This window comes from Astyanax mexicanus, chromosome 11 (assembly GCF_023375975.1).
Source record: "Astyanax mexicanus isolate ESR-SI-001 chromosome 11, AstMex3_surface, whole genome shotgun sequence".
Taxonomy (NCBI): Eukaryota; Metazoa; Chordata; class Actinopteri; order Characiformes; family Acestrorhamphidae; genus Astyanax; species Astyanax mexicanus.
Genome location: NC_064418.1, coordinates 4,033,098 through 4,049,748, shown reverse-complemented (window position 1 = coordinate 4,049,748; position 16,651 = coordinate 4,033,098). Strand labels below are relative to the sequence as shown.

General features: G+C 36.6%; 1 protein-coding gene across 2 annotated transcripts in view; it reads left to right on the top strand.

The window, feature by feature from the left end:
• Positions 1 to 299: 299 nt before the first annotated feature.
• The window catches only part of si:ch211-168k14.2 (phospholipase D1), a 46,485-nt gene continuing 30,133 nt past the window's right edge, over positions 300 to 16,651 (top strand). For both annotated transcript variants that reach the window (XM_022680628.2, XM_022680627.2), the window contains exons 1-9: positions 300 to 523; positions 5,482 to 5,674; positions 8,576 to 8,706; positions 8,837 to 8,982; positions 11,544 to 11,661; positions 11,852 to 11,917; positions 13,524 to 13,582; positions 14,423 to 14,515; positions 15,720 to 15,872. In XM_022680628.2, coding sequence (XP_022536349.2) covers positions 5,539 to 5,674; positions 8,576 to 8,706; positions 8,837 to 8,982; positions 11,544 to 11,661; positions 11,852 to 11,917; positions 13,524 to 13,582; positions 14,423 to 14,515; positions 15,720 to 15,872 — 902 coding nt within the window. In that variant the 5' untranslated portion in view covers positions 300 to 523; positions 5,482 to 5,538. The remainder of the gene's footprint in view (positions 524 to 5,481; positions 5,675 to 8,575; positions 8,707 to 8,836; positions 8,983 to 11,543; positions 11,662 to 11,851; positions 11,918 to 13,523; positions 13,583 to 14,422; positions 14,516 to 15,719; positions 15,873 to 16,651) is intronic.

Here is a 16,651-nt window from a genome sequence, read left to right as displayed (position 1 = left end):
CTGTGCCAGCGTTTGCCCTTCTGAACTGCTGACACATCAGATATGTGGCTGCAGCAGAACCCCCCACCCAGCAACACAAATACCAGTCGGACCGGACCTCTGCCAGTCCCCGCTGACTGCATTCAGCTCTGGAGCTCGGAGTCCAATCGGGCTGACATCACGGAGATTAGCTACAGCCCCCTGATTCCTGGTACAAACATTTCAAACACAAACACTGCCATCAATAGAGGCTTTGACCAGCCCATGAAACCGTCCCCTTGTTTCCCCTCGGCTTCAACGATACATTGTGGGAGCTGTGAATAGAACCGGGTCCTCACAATGACGATGCTATAGGCTAGAGTCGCCACAGCCTGATATCAGCAGGCCCTGTGGTACCTCAATGGCTAATAATAATACACTAGTGAACTGACTTTAAGAAGGTGGAATAAGAGCAGAACTAGAGCAGCGACAGCACTGCGATAATCTGCGATAGCTCCAGAGTGGAATAGGACGAAGGCCTGCCTCGGCTCCATCAGACTCTCAGGTGAAGTAATAAGCTTCCTCTTTATCTGATCTCGGCTTCCTGCTGTTTCTGGCTCCCCGCTTAGCTAATGTTATGATTTATTATAATGAAAAAATACGTGGAAGTGTAGTAGCATCTGTTATGGACTGATTATGGGGACTTGTGGAATAACATGCTCTCTTGCATACTTAATGAATTGTCCTCGTACTGCTGCATCACGGAGGCTCACGCACTGTCTAATTATTCCGCAAGGTAATATCCTGATTTGAATGACTGTCATTACACACTGATATGAATACTATGATGTGTTTAATATCTGAGACCAAATTAATGTATGTTGAATCTCCCACTGCTTCTAAAATAGGGAGCTACACGTAATGGTGGATATTAATATTGTGATATTAACAACACAACTATGAACAATGTACTGGTATAATAGTACAGAATAATGTACACAGTGCTTAATATTTAGTTGAATATTCTCTGGTGCTCATGCAGACATGTGAGTGATGTTCCCCCAGCAATCCTGTTGTGTGTAAACCTGAGTTACTTTCTAATTGTTTGAGGAAATCAACAAAACTTTATAGTCCATGATAACCCAAAGAAGTGTAGTAGAAGTTTCTATATTTGCATTGTTGTACATCAGTGCAAAATTCCAGGCCTATCTTTTATATATTTTTGTATACTTAACATGGAAATGTATATACTTTTCAAAATAAAATTAATACTTACTTAATTACATAGTAAATGTACTATTTTGCACACTAATCACTGACCATTTTAATGTTAAAATCTTTAAAATATTAAATAAATTACTCAGTAAAAAGTTATTTACCTTAGTAATTCAGTTTAAAATGTGAAATTCATATATTATATACTGTAGATGTATTACACACAGAGTGATCTATTTTAAGTGTTTATTTTATTTTTGACTCTCCAAACCATCACTGATCATCTGTAAATGTTGCATTTCATTTGTAAATCAAGGGAGCAGAGTCTGGAGGAAGAGTGGAGAGACACACAGTCCAAACTGCTCGAGGTCTAGAGTGAAGTTTCCACCAATCAGTGATGGTTTGGAGAGACATGTCATCTGCTGGTGTTGATCCACTGTGTTTTATTATCAAGTCTAAAGTCAGTGCAGTTTTGTTTTCCCCACAAAATCTTACAGCACTTCATGCTTCTTCCCTCTGCTGACAACTTTTATGGAGATGCAGATTTCATTTTCCAGCAGGACTTGGCACACTGCCCACACTGCAAAAACTACCAATTTGTCTAATATATACTGATTCTTGGGTTTTCATTGGCTGCAAGCCATAATCATTAATAATAAAATAAATAAACACTTAAAATAGATAACTCTGTGTGTAATACATCTATATAATATATTAGTTTTAACTGAATTACAGGAAATAAAGTACATTTTCACACATTTTTTTGCTAGTGACATATTTTGAAAAGGGGTCTCCAAACCTTTAGGCTTGGCTTCTTGGCAACTTCTAGAGTAAACCAAACTCTTTAATGTCAAAATAATGAACCAGTCAACAGAAAATGCAAAATAAATGAATGGCAAGGCATTCATTTACTTTATTAAATAATTTAATTAATTATGTAATTATGTTATTGGATTTAAAGTATACAGTAAATTAGTACAGGACAAAGTAAATACAACTTTATAGGGTTAATTTGCTGTATGCAGTGCATTCATGCAATTTAAAAATGAATTGCTTCCTCAAACTAAACAGTGTTTCAGGCTCAGACTTTGTCTCATCTAATGAGCCTGAACGCAACAAGCCAGCTCGTTTCCTCGTAGCTCAGGGATGTTCAGCTCAGCACATCTTAATTGGTTGTGTAATTTTTATCTACTTAGTGTGTCAGTGGTGGTCTACAGGGGCACCACATTTTATGCCAACTAAGGGTCTCTTTTCAGCAGGCCTTAGGAATCATGTATTTCATATTCAAACACTTCAGTGTGTTATTAAATTAATGTCAGTCAGCCTGAAGGAGCTCTCTGGGTATTGGTGTTGCTGTGTGTGTTTTAACACTATAGGGACTAATATGAGCTTGTTTACACTTTAGATGGCTTTTATGAAGGTCAAGTGTCCTTCAAGGTCCTCTGGAATGTTGTGTATCCTCTTCTGTAGTAGCATTATTCTGGTATCTCCCAATCCCTGACTAGTTAATCAGACTGGCAGATAACAAAAGAGATTCATGCTTTCAGATCTACAAAAAATAAGTTTCCACACAGCCATTTAGCTCTTGCACCTCTTGATGCAATGAAACACCCAATCAGCAGATGATGTACAATGTATTGATGTTAAACATATACATTCACAAAAATATACAAATATTTCACAGAGGTGAATGTGTAACATTGTACATTTGCTATATAAATGATGCAAAAAACTTTTTTTCTTAGTTTTCTTAGTACTATACCTGTGGGCATTAATGTCTTGTCAATTTTAATAATTTCTGTGAGTTTTTCATTTTCTGGGACAGTATATGTGGCAACATACATGATGCAAAAATATCAAACATAATAATAAAGGCACTATAAGGCGCACTTAAAATCCTTTCATTTTCACAAACATCGACTTTGCATTAATCACCTTTTAATCCAGTGCATATTATGTATTAATTCTACCAGTCAGGTATTAAAAAGCAGTAGAGAAAAAAAAACTTTTATTATTAAAAATATTTTAACTATTTTATTAAAAACTATATTAAAAATACTCTATTCTTAATAAAACCAAAAATATGTTTTTTTACAGATAATAAAAAATGTAATGCTCTGCCTCTGAGTGGTTCAGCGGACTAAGGTGCTGCCATTATGAATGAGAGATTACTGGTTCGAATCCCTGTCTTGCAGCTTGCCATCAGCTGTCGGAGTCCAGAGAGATCACAATAGGTCTTGCTCTTTCTATGGGTGGGTAGATGGTGCTCTCTCCCCTCATCACTATGAGGATGATGCCGCTCAGCACAAGGCGTCTGTGAGCTGATGTATCGGAACCGAGCTGCTGCATTTCCTCCGAGTGCGCTGTGATGCAACTCGGCAGTGCTGTATCAGCAGCGCTGTCTTCATACACCTGGTGTTGGGGCATCACTAGTGATAAGGGGAAGTCCTAATGAGTGGGTTGGATAATTGGTCTTGTAAATTGTGGAGAAAATGGGATATAAAATTAGAAATAAATACAAAAATAAATGAATAAATAAAAATGTAATGCTCATGTTTTGACCCTTTTTAAAAATGCTTTTAAAATTTCTACGCCATATCATTTGTCTTGTTTTTTTTCTCTTTCTGAGCCATCTGGAATGAGTATATTCCATTTCAGTCTGACGAAGCTTCAGACCGAGTTTGATGAGGATAACATGAATAGGTTTGACTCTCTCTCCCTGCAGCATTGGGCCTCTCTGTGGCCATTAGGCAGATTCTCTGTCTTAGTGGAGCAGTGACAGGTGAAATGGAGCACAAAATCCTAAAAACCCCAATTCTCTCTCAATTCTCTCACGCACACAAAAATGCATGTACACACAATTGCAAGAAAAAAAAGTCCTTTGGAGTGGTTTCAGAAAAGAAGATGTTTTTTTTTTAAAAAGGATTATTAAGGAAACCCAACCCATGTTTCTTTTGTGGCAATCAGAAAACATGAAGCATGAACAACAGAATTTAACCATTCAGTCCCTTTATATAGTGTATCTGTGTTTTGCTGGTTTTCTAATGCACAGAATTGCATGATATTTTTCCATTTCATATTACTCACTCCATTTGACTTTTGCCTTTTTTTTTTTCATTTTCTTTGTGTGCACAGACAAATCATGCAAAATCAATGTCTACTGTCCATTACAGGATCAGAAAACCTCACGTCCTCATGTCCTCTGATGGCTGCTCTGTCACTTTGCATTTGGGCCACTAGCGCAGCGGCTGGTGTGTAGAGAGGTGCCCCTCATTAACAGTTCTGTCCCTCAGTGTAACTGATGCAAATAACAAATAACAGAGGAACCGAGGGCCGAACGCTACAGCCGGCAGATATGAAATCCATACGTCATGCATTTTGCATGCGGGGTCAATGACCAGTGACCGTAAAATGAAACGCATTATTTTTATTGTTCACTGAGCATTTACCAAAGAGATCAGTGAGAAATGGAGCTAATTGAGAAGAGGTGAGGGTCTGGCTGAGACAGAAAATGTATTTATGTTAATTTATAATTTGTACAAATATAATGTTCCCTCAAGAGAAACAAAAACAAGACCTGTAGCTCTGGAAAAAGAGCTATATTAAGAGACCACTTCAGTTTCTGAATCAGTTTCTCTGATTTTGCTATTTATAGGTTTATGTTTAAGTAAAATAAACATTGTTGTTTTATTCTGTAAACCACAGGCAACATTTCTCCCAAATTCTGAATAGAAATATTGTCATTCAGAGCATTTACTGTATTTGCAGAAAAATGAGAAATGGCTGAAATATCAAAAAATATGCAGAGCTTTCAGACCTCAAATAATAATTAAAACAAAAAAAAACAAGTTTATATCCATAAAGCTTTAAGAGTTCAGATCAAATCAATATTTGGTGGAACCCTGTTTTTTTATCACAGTTTTCATGCATCTTGGCATCATGTTCTCCTCCACCAGTCTTACACACTGCTTTTGGATAACTTTCTGCCACCACTCCTGGTGCAAAAATTCAAGAAGTTCAGCTTGGATTGATGGCTTGTGATGATTTGTCTTCCTCTTGATTATATTCCAGAGGTTTTTAACTTGGTAAAATCAAAGAATCGCATCATTTTTCAGGGTTCTGTGAGCTGTATATGCATTAGAATTGCATCTATTCAGTGCATTCTTTTGTCATTGTGAAATTCTATAGACATTGTGATTTTGTGTCACAAATTGTGCAATAATGCATTGTGATAATTCCTGGAATTGTCCACACCTCCACAGCTGTATAATGGTGATTAAATGTGTGTGTGTGTGTGTGTGTTGATAGGTGTTTCTGTGCAGGCTGGTAGGATAGATGGTATCTGGAGTGTGAGCGGTCAGTGGGATGGCTCAGAGGGTCCGTCAGAGGCCTCTCAGGCTGGAGCGACTGGACTCTAGTCTGGACCACTATGACCTGCAGGATGATGCTGAGGAGCTGGACGTCAGCAGCAGCCCTGACTGCTGTGATGGGAAGCAGCTGGGTCAGTGAACCTCCCCTGTATTATCCCTGACCTCTCACCTCATTATACACTGATGGAGTTAATAAGCTACTTGTTTCTGATAATAACAAATATATTCAGTATAAATTCACATTTCTCTCCTGTAGCTCAAATTTTGGAATAACCCAGATTTCACACAGTTTTAAAGGTACAGTTTGTGCTGTACCGAGTGTCGTATTACACACGTGCTTATTTTTTTAAGTATTTACTCTAATAGGACAAAAACCCTGAAGCAATACTTAGTTAAAAAGATGTGAAATGTTGTTGTTGAGGCTTGTTAAAACTGCGCTGCTGCTTAAGTATGGACGTTCTTTCGATGTTAAAGTTGAAAAGATGTCTTTTTAAAGTGGTTGGAGTGTCTTTAAGTGCCTATAAAAGTGCTTTTCCACAACTTCTCTCCCTAATATCTCTTTTCATCTGTCGTTTCCAACCATAATTGAACATAGATTCATAGATAAGCTTTGGTAGACTCTTTTTTTAAATATGTGTACCATGGGGATGAGACCTGAAAAAACTGCAAACTGCATGAAAAAACAACGTACCTTATTTTACACACTATGAGGCACACCGTATTATTATAAAGCGCACTATCAATTAGCATCTATTTTCTGGTCTATTTTGCGCTGGATTATAAGACGCATTTTAATCAAGGTCAAATGAGAGCTGGATGTTAGTCTACACTCTTCTGAAAACTGTTTATTTGGGTGAATAACGCACCTCTGTTTATTTACAGTAAGCTTATATTTTTAATATTTTGGTGAGGTTAGCAGCAGTGCTAGCTACGGTTACGAGCATCCCTAGCCGCAGTTAGCAGCAGCGCTAGCCCTAGTTAGCAGCAGTTCTAGCTATGGTAAGTAGTACTTGGTGCTAGCAAGTACCCTGAGTTGTTTGGTAAGCCAGTGCTAATCAGCCATCAGCTAGCTAGTGGTTTGTTTTATCACAGTAAAAACACAGGCCACATTCTGATATACTCTCCTTTCAAGCGATGAAAGAGCTAATGCTGTCCTTGGTGGCTAATGCTAATACTGCTCCTGCCTTAGTGCTGGAGAAACTTTACTGAAAACTCACCCTTATTATAGGTGCACTGTCAATTTATAGTGCGAAAAATGCTGTAACAGCATGAGTAACAGCGCAATACGATTTTGGTGATATAATCCAACGCCAACCTGGTCCTTAACATACCTGATCTAAAGAAGCAGCCAATTACCAAGCCCTTCCTGAGCTGCTGTGTGTGTGATTGAATAAAGGAAACAGAAAAATGTCCAGGAAACCCTGATCCAGCCAGTTATTTCTAATAACATATCAGCCAAGCTCACTGAAAAGCGCTGCTCTCACAGTCCTCGTCCTGCTGGTACAGGAGTCTCTGCAGCAGCAGCTGAAAGCAGGGTGTTGTGAGAGCTGGTATTATCTGCTACAGCACAGCACAGCTGCCCCCAGGGAAATCCTCAAGTGCCAATAGTGTGCTTCTCCAGCTGGACTTCTGAATTGCTACCCTGCTGGACCTCAAATGTCGCCCATCCAAACCATTATTGTGCCACTTCAAAGGTTACATAGTCAATCTAATCACTTCCACTGCTGTAGAGCTGCTAGATTGCTATGCTGCTATCGGTCTGGCATAAAATTGCAGGTCCAACATCAATGCAGTAGGTTATCACTGTGCTAAGGGTGTGTGTGTGTGTGTGTGTGTGTGTGTGTGTGTTAAGCTTTTCTGATATAACAATTTTATATCTCGATCACTTCTTTCCTTACACACAGTTTATGACACCCTGATGTTCTGTGTAAAATTATTAAATGTAAAATATGTTGACAGACAAAGACCTTGTATCTCCATATAATTCTTATTCTTCTTTAATATTCTTTTTTACATACAAAAATTTAAATCTATTAGTTTACATTGTGTCGAAATTTCAAGGTACATTGACCAATTGAAATGTCTTAAAATCTTTAAAAAAGTTGATTTATTATTATTATTATTATTATTATTATTATTATTATTATTATTATTATTATTATTAATATTATTATTTTATATATTTTTTAATTGCTGTTGTTTTGGATATATGAATTTTTTCAATGGCAATGATACAGCATATTACATTACAACTGTAATAGTTAAAATAGTTCAAAGTATATAGGTAAATACAGCAATTTTACATAATTGAATTTTTTATTATTACTGCTTTTATTTTATTTTTGTTTAGTTCATTTATGTATTTGTATTTTTATTGTATTATGTTAAAGTTAGTTTTATCTAATTTTAGCTCATTTTTGTTGTATTACTCTTATTTTCTTTTGATCTTATTTTTTATCAATTAAACCATACTTTATTATAGTTATTAATTCTATTTTTTATCTATTATTATATTTTATTTACTGTTATTTTAAAATAATTAAATTTAGCTATTATTTTCTCTGTAATGTCAATCCCTGTTTTTGTAAATGATCGGCTACTGATTGATTGATTGATTGATTGATTGATTGATTGATTGATTGATTGATTGATTGAATTTGGTTTAAGAGTAGTAGAGGCTCTATACTTGCCAGGCTTCCAATAATAATAATAATAATAATAATAATAATAATAATAATAATAATAATAATATTAATAATAATAGTAATAATAATAATAATAATAATAATAATAATAATAATAATAATAATAATAATAATAATAATAATAATGAAAAAAAAAAGGTTTCAAAATTTACAGAGAAGAAAACAACAGAAGTTAAATAATATGGTAATATATAATAATAAGTTTTTATTAAAAGGAGTGCTGTTAATATATATATATATATTTTTTAATGGTTTGTGGTTGTGTGGTGCAGTGGATAACACCACCTCCTGGACACTGTGAATGAACAATTTTTCTTTTTTTCTCAGAATCCAGAAACATCCCTTTTCAAGCGATCTACAGCTTCGTTCCATTCAAGTCTGTGGACTGCGCTGTGTTTCTAGAGAACTCGCCGATTCTTGTGCAAGTGACCGAAGTGGAGCGCTTCACGTCTACTAGGGTAACTGCTGTTTTCTTTACTACATTTTCTGTTTTAAGATAGATACACTCATAGCTAGAAACCAGTAGAAACTGCAGCTGCGGGTCTTAACTGGCGAGCTTGAGATGTTTTTGAACTGCTTCCCTGAAAGGTGCTGAATCCCAACCTGTACACCATCGAGCTGTGCCATGGGAACTTCTCGTGGAAAATCAAGCGGCGCTTCAAACACTTCCAAGCCCTTCATCAGGAGCTCCTCAAGTTCAAGGCCCTCTTAAAGATCCCCCTGCCAAGCCGAATGTAAGCACGCACGCACACACACACACACACACACACACACACACACACACACACACACACACACACACACACACATACATATATGCATAACATCAGTGTGAAATGTTAACACTTAATTTGTTAATTTAACACTAACAGCTTTGATTTAACACCGGCGGACCTGCTGTGCTCAGGCATATACACACATATGAATAGAATGCAAATTTAAACATTTGTCTCACACATTACATTTTCACACTTTAATGAACAAAAATATATAATTTTTAAAAGGTATTTAAAAAAAGTGTTTTTAAAAAATAGAAATCTCTGCTAAATGTTTACAATGACATTCATAAAGCATTATAAACATGGCTATAAATATTTATAAAAATGCATAACCCATTATAGCCATGTTTATTAAGCATTATGACCTGTGATCATAATACATTATAAGATGTGCTTATAATATATATGTTAAAATAGTATATAGCTATCGTTAATAATCTAGTCCCACAATAAAAGTCTGGCACTTTACTTAGAGCGCACAAAGACCTGTTATAATACATTATAATTGATGATAATTAATATTATATTCAAGACAAGCACAATTTATCAGTGGTTAAATATATATTTATAGGATTATTGAGGGTGTGTTTATAAGGAAATTGGAAGCTTTTTTAATCATGATACATGATAATACATCTATTAATGTATTATAATCACAGTTCATGATGCATAATAAACATGGCTATGATGAATTATACATTTTTATAAATATGTATAGCCATGATTATAATGCCTTATGAATGCATTAAAATGTGTTATGAGTATGTTTATAGAGTCTCATAGAGATGACATTCATAGAAAGTGTTACCCTAATTTCTAGCAATTTTTTTAAACATTTATTTATTTATTTATTTATTTATTTATGTTTTACTGTCATGAGTACTGTTGTTTGGGGTAGTTGGCCATTGGTTTCAGCATACCAAGTGATTATGAATTTAAGAATATTATCAATCGTAAATGGATATTTGAAATGATAGTAGATAAAGTAAAGTACCTCACAGAAATATACTACCATAGATTTATATAATCGTTTGGCCTGTGCAAGCAAGTGCATGAAAATACAGGAATTTGGCATATTTTTTTTAATCTAAAAATGTGTGAAAACACATGCACACACACACACACACACACTCGCAAGCCTGTGCCACCCCACTGCTTTTTGTATCACTAGATGTTTTCATTTTTCAGCTGGGTGTTCTCAATTAGTCCCAGATGAATCCACTCAGCTTCTTCCTAAACAACCTGTTCTCAGCTCTGCTGCACCGCTAGCTCCGCCGCCGCCTGTCAGAACTCTGCAGTTAAACAAATCAGAGCATGCTTCACCGACACGCAGACTAAAATCTGCTGCTGCAAAACGGCTGCAGTGTTAAAGACTGGCACCTGCCTGTATAAACCCCATTCCCTCACATAAGAACAGTAAACAAGTCAGTGTTAAATGTTTTAATATAACCTAAAATCTGTTTTTTTTTATCACTCTTTAACACTTTTACTGTGTTTTTTAAGGATTCGAGGATTCAAGGAGATTTTATTGTCATTTGCATCACATGTGGTACAGGTGGAAAAAATTATGATCTAACAGATAAGTTTACACCCAAGAGCTGTTGTTAAAATAGATAAATATAGATAGATAAATAGATAACAAAATAAAAGAACACTGTTAGAGCTATTATGGAAATAAGTAAATTATAACTGAAATTGTGTAATATTTAATATTTGTTGAAATATTTGATAAAACTGAATGTTGCCTATTTAGTTATGTTAATTGTTAAATTTTTGCTTAATTATGTTAAATTTTATGAATTTTATTACTAATTGAAGTTGCACCAGCCACTAAAGGGTCATAGCGCAACAGTCTTTGAATTTGACTACATGGAACTAAGCCATTCTCTACAAATATGGAAAGAACTCGATTGATAGAAAGAATAGATGTTTTAACTACAGAGTGATCTATTTTAAGCTTTTATTTGTTTTATTGTTGATTATAATGGCTTACAGCCAGTTTAAAAACCCAATAATCAGTGTCTGAAAAAATTATAACATTATATAAGACCAGTTGGTACTTTTAGCAGTGTGGGCAGTGTGCCAAGTCCTGCTGGAAAATGAAATCTGCCTCACTATAAAAGTTGTCAGCAGAGGGAAGCGCAGTAAGTGAAGTACTTTTGTGAGAAAACACTGCATCTTGGACTTGATAATAAAACACAGTGGATCAACACCAGCAGATGACATGTCTCTCCACACAAACATACATTTCATTTGTAAATCAAGGGATCAGAGTCTGGAGGAAGAGTGGAGAGACACACAGTCCAAACTGCTTGAGGTCTAGTGTGAAGTTTCCACCAATCAGGGATGGTTTGGAGAGACATGTCATCTGCTCGTGTTGATCCACTGTGTTTTATCATCAAGTCATCAAGTTGCATGATTTTAGACATATTTGAACTTTGACCCTCTCACATACTGTATACAGTGTACTGCCATGTTTCTACAACTTGGTCCTAAACTTTACTTCTCTTTCTCAGTCACTCTGTTAAAAGAAGGTCATTCAAAGGTCACAAGAGATCTCAGGGAGGACACATGCCCACACTGCCCCGCAGACCTGACGCTCTGGTCAAAGAGGAACAGCTGATCAGCAGAAAAGTACGAACTTTTCTTTACATCTCAACCTCAAAATACTCAAAATAGTTAAAATACTTAAAATTTATAATACTTAAATACTTTTAAGACAATGCCCCTATTGCTCCCTAACTGTAGTTAGTCTAATGAATACTGATCATATACTTCTTCTCCTCACCCTTCTGTTCATTACGTCCTTATTTTGCTTCATTAGATGCAGCTTGAAGACTATTTGAAGAATATCTTGAAAAGATCGTTATACAGGAATCATCCTGCAACAGTAAGTGAAAAATCAAACAGGCTGAATTTTGCATCCTGTGTTTCTATTCTCCAGCAGAATTAGCATTAGCCGCTAACCATGCTAAGTGCTAGCTCTTTCAAAGTTCAAGGGAAAGTATATCAGCCTGTAGTCTGCGTGTATACTGTGTTAAAACAAGCTATGTGGGATAAACTCTTAGATTTCCTCAGTATCGCTCTGTTGGGCGGCATTAGCTGCTAACCGTGGTTAACGCTAGCGGTTAGCTGCTAATGCTAATGCTGCTGCACCCAGCCTTAGTGGAAGTAAACAGAAGCACTTTACTCACCCAAATAGCAGTGAACTGTTTTCAGGAGAGAAATCTGTGTAGATTAACATCCTGTTTTTAATATATTTTTTTACTTATCCTAGCTTAGCTTTACAGGCCCGCTGAATTAGAAGGAAAACATGGCGACACCCTTGTTCCTTACTAGTGTCGCACCTTATAATGCACTTTATAATCCAGTGTGCCTTATATATATATATATATGTCCATACGGTACCTTAGAAGTAATACACAAAAAACATCCAACAGTATGCTTATATATACAGCATATGCTCTAAGAGTTGGCGATATCGCCCTAAAATAATATCGCAATATTTCATGGTATTTCACTGCGATAACGATACTCTTGGCGATATATTTCAAGAATACACTACTGCAACAAAATAAAAATTATATTTTATTATTGCATATGATATGATATGGCACACCCCTGATTGAGATATAAAAAAATACAACATTTGTAACAGAAGTCAATTAATCCAGAATGTCATGATACTAATAATAATGCACTCCAAATATCTTCATATATTCAGGATTAAAGTAAATAAATGATACTGGACAGATATAATCTGTCTCTAGTAGATATATCATGGAAATGAGAACATAAAAACAGCAAAAAAGTAGTACCCTGATGTGATAATTAGGGGTGGGTGATATGGCATATTGGATATTTCAGGGTATTATATTGTTCATGATATTCAAAAATTTTGGTGATATTATGTAGTACAACACGATATGGCACACCTCTATTATCAAGTTTTTAACATTAAAAGAATTAAAACTGATGCATCTCCAAAATCCAAATTCTGAGAGTGACTGTAAGCTACTGAATATGTTCTACTGCATGTTCTGCTGCAGCATTTTAAATGGTGAGCCCCAGCTGTTCTCCATTTTGGAGAGAGAAGGTTCTGGAGATGTGCCTGCTGTGTCTTTCCTCATTAAAGCGGGTCCTTCAGAAGAGCACACCTTGCGGAGGTGACTCCTCACTTACCGCAGTATATCACACAGGATTGCACTCCGACACTCTCATAATTAGCAGCTGCCTGAAAGGCTAATTAAAGACTACCTGTGTCCTCCACCATTTCCACGTTCAGCATGTCTTCAGTTCTTCAGCCAGAACACATCACACAACTTCACCAGAACCTCCGTCTCTACAGCAGAGCAGGAATAGAGATCAGCCGACTGAAATATTGATAAGCGTATTTATTCTAAAACAGTGTGTTCAGCATATTCAAATGCATTTGCCTTACAGCCAATGGCTTTCAAATGCTAATGAAGACCATTTGTGTTTCAATTTGATTTCAGCTTGAATTCTTAGAAGTGAGTCAAATATCGTTTATCCAGGAGCTTGGACCGAAGGGCATGTAAGAACACATCGAGACGCACTTACTAACGGAAATACAGTATAATATTTAAAATTCTCTTTATTGCACTGTTTTAAAAGTTCAAGAAAAAAATATTCTCATACTGAATTATTGTACAAGTTTTTTTTTTTTTTTTTTTTTGCATTTACAATGCCAGGGAAAAGTATGTAAACCCTTTGAAATTTAATAGTTTTTTGCATAAATTTGTCATGAAATTCTATCTGTTTTCATCCAAGTCATGGGTAATGGGTATTACCATGGGTCATGTATGGGTTTAGGGGCAGAGCAGGAAGGAGAGGTGATTGGCTGAGCTGAAGCAGCAGCAGTGTACACAGATGATTGGATGGTTGGGTTCACATACTTTTTCCTGCCACTGTAATAGAAATAAAACTGAATGAAATACACAAAAAAATACATTATTGCTTTTGAATTGAATGTAGATTTGATTAATTCCGCCAGAGTCTCTAATCTGTTTCCATGGACAATTCTAGCCAGACACTGCCGCTCACAATCACTACCACCCACTGTGGTTAACTTTATAAATGTAATGTCCCATCCATCCATCACCCACTATTGGGTCTCGCTCAGATAGAACCGGAAAAAAAAAAATCCTCTCGCCTTGCCATGAGCACACTGGCCAGTGTTCAATATTACAACATTACAAGATAACACCTCACAACTTCCCAAGCCGTCCTCTAAGGTAACATGATCAGTTAATTATCAGTTTACGTACTGCTTTCCTATGACTTTTGGCTTGTCAGTGTTTGAATTGTTCATTGTTGTGTAATCAAAAAAAACAAAATGACCTACTGAGTGATTTCCTTTTCCTCTCTGAAAAAGTGAAGGTTTGATCCTCAAAAAGTCAGGAGGAAACACATTTCCAGTCTGTTACTGGTGTGGATCCAACAGTGTGTGCTATCGCTGGTCTAAAAGGTGAGGCTAATGTTCAGTAATTCTATTTATCTGTTTTTGTTTCCACCTTTCAGTAAATTTCACTGGAATGAATAGAAGAAAAAGTGTTTTTTTGTCAAGTCATGTTTCTGGGTAGTTTGGGACGGGCACTGGGTGATGTATGGGTTTAGGGGCAGGGCAGGAGGGAGAGCTGATTGGAGCTGATTGCTGAGCTGCAGCAGCTGTATATCTCTGATGATAGCAGTGAGACCCAGATGATTGGATGGTTGGGTTCACATGCTTTTTTTCCTGCGACTGTACTAGAACTGATCAAATCGAATGAAATACTCTGACATGTTCAGTAATTTTATTTATCTGTTTTCGTTTCCACCTTTCAGTGATTTTCACTGGCATGAATAGAAGAAAAAATGGTTTTCTGTCACGTCATGTTTCCGGGTAGTTTGGGACGGGCACTGAGTGATGTATGGGTTTAGGGGCGTGGCAGGAAGGAGAGCTGATTGGAGCTGATTGCTGAACTGCAGCAGCTGTATGTCTCTGATTATAGCAGTGAGACCCAGATGATAGGATGGTTGGGTTCACATGCTTTTTTTACTGCCATTGTACTAGAAATCAAACGAATGAAATACACTGACATGTTTAGTAATTCTATTTATCTATTTTCTTTTCCACCTTTCAGTCAATTTCACTGGAATGAATAGAAGAATAAATGGTTTTCTGTCAAGTCATGTTTCCCTGGCCCCTTTTGTTTTTGTTCTAAACCACTCCCTTCAAACACAAGAACTGATACCTCTTGTTTTTTACGTGAGAACCAGCCCAGGCTGACAGGCTTACAGTCATCGCTGTGACCTCCCGACTCTATTCCTCTCACAACCGCCGTACAGCACAGAACAGAGCAGAGCTGCCCCTGAAACGAGTAGGACAGAATAACACATGCTCATGTTGAACTATTCTTCATCTGTGGAGAAACACTGTTTTTATTTCTGCTTTACAGGCAGCTAGAGTTACGCTTGAAAAATTCACACAGCTCGTAAAAGCAAACAGTGACGCCTCGGCTCCAATTGAATTTCGCTCCTCGGGTTGCGGCCCTAGCTGGGCACTCGGGCCGGGCCGTGTCTTTTGTTGCGGCCGTTTACTTATTTTTGCTTATTATGGCTGTTTTCCTATAGCGGCTGGATCAAATCTCTCCACGGCTCAACTCTCATCGGGCATCTGCTTCATGTTTCAGATGGCTGGTGGTGAAAGACTCCTTTGTTCTCTACATGAGGCCCGAGGACGGCCAAGTGGGGACGGTGATTCTCTATGATAAGGGCTTCCACATCAAAATAGGGACACAAGAGACCGGAGTCAGGCATGGAGTGACAATTGAGAATCTTTGCAGGCAGGTTGACTCTACTGTCATTCAACTCCAACTATGAACCCATTTGTATTTTAAAGTACAGCTCTGGTAAAAATAATAATAATAATAAGAGACCACTTTGATTTTACCAAATTGAAAACCTCTAGAATATAATCAAGAGAAAATGATACAGATTATTACTGATAATAGACCAAATACAAAATAATATGTAGTTGAAAATCCTTTGCTTGCAATATCTTTATCAAATCTATGACCCACTGACATCACTAAACCTTTGCATTCTTCTTTTGTGATGCTTTTTCAGCACTTTTTCCTTGATATACCTATGTGACATCTGTTACTTAGTACACCAGTGACAACTTTCTTCTTCAGGACATTCCAAATGGTTGTACTGGCTATGGCCAATATTTGAGCAATGGCTCTGATTTAATTTCCCATTTTCTTTCAGCTTTAAAATTGCCCATAGACAGCGCCTATTGGCTTTCCTGTTGGCTACTCCTCTAACTATAAACGCACAGTCTGCACAGGCAAAACCTGAATCTGAAACTGAGCGTTCAGAAATTCAGTGCTCTTTATTGTTTAAAAAAAATCAATGTGTCTCAATGTGTCTGAACACACTTATCCAACATAACACAACACATGACAGTCACATGTTTCGATACTTTTGCCCACAATAAAAATGGATGGCTTTAAACAGAAGGTACTAAACCGTGTTCTAAACTGTGTATTAAATACAGATGTATATACCTTTTTTGGAACCACTGTTCCACTACTTTCAGAGAGGACTGTATTATTGTGTT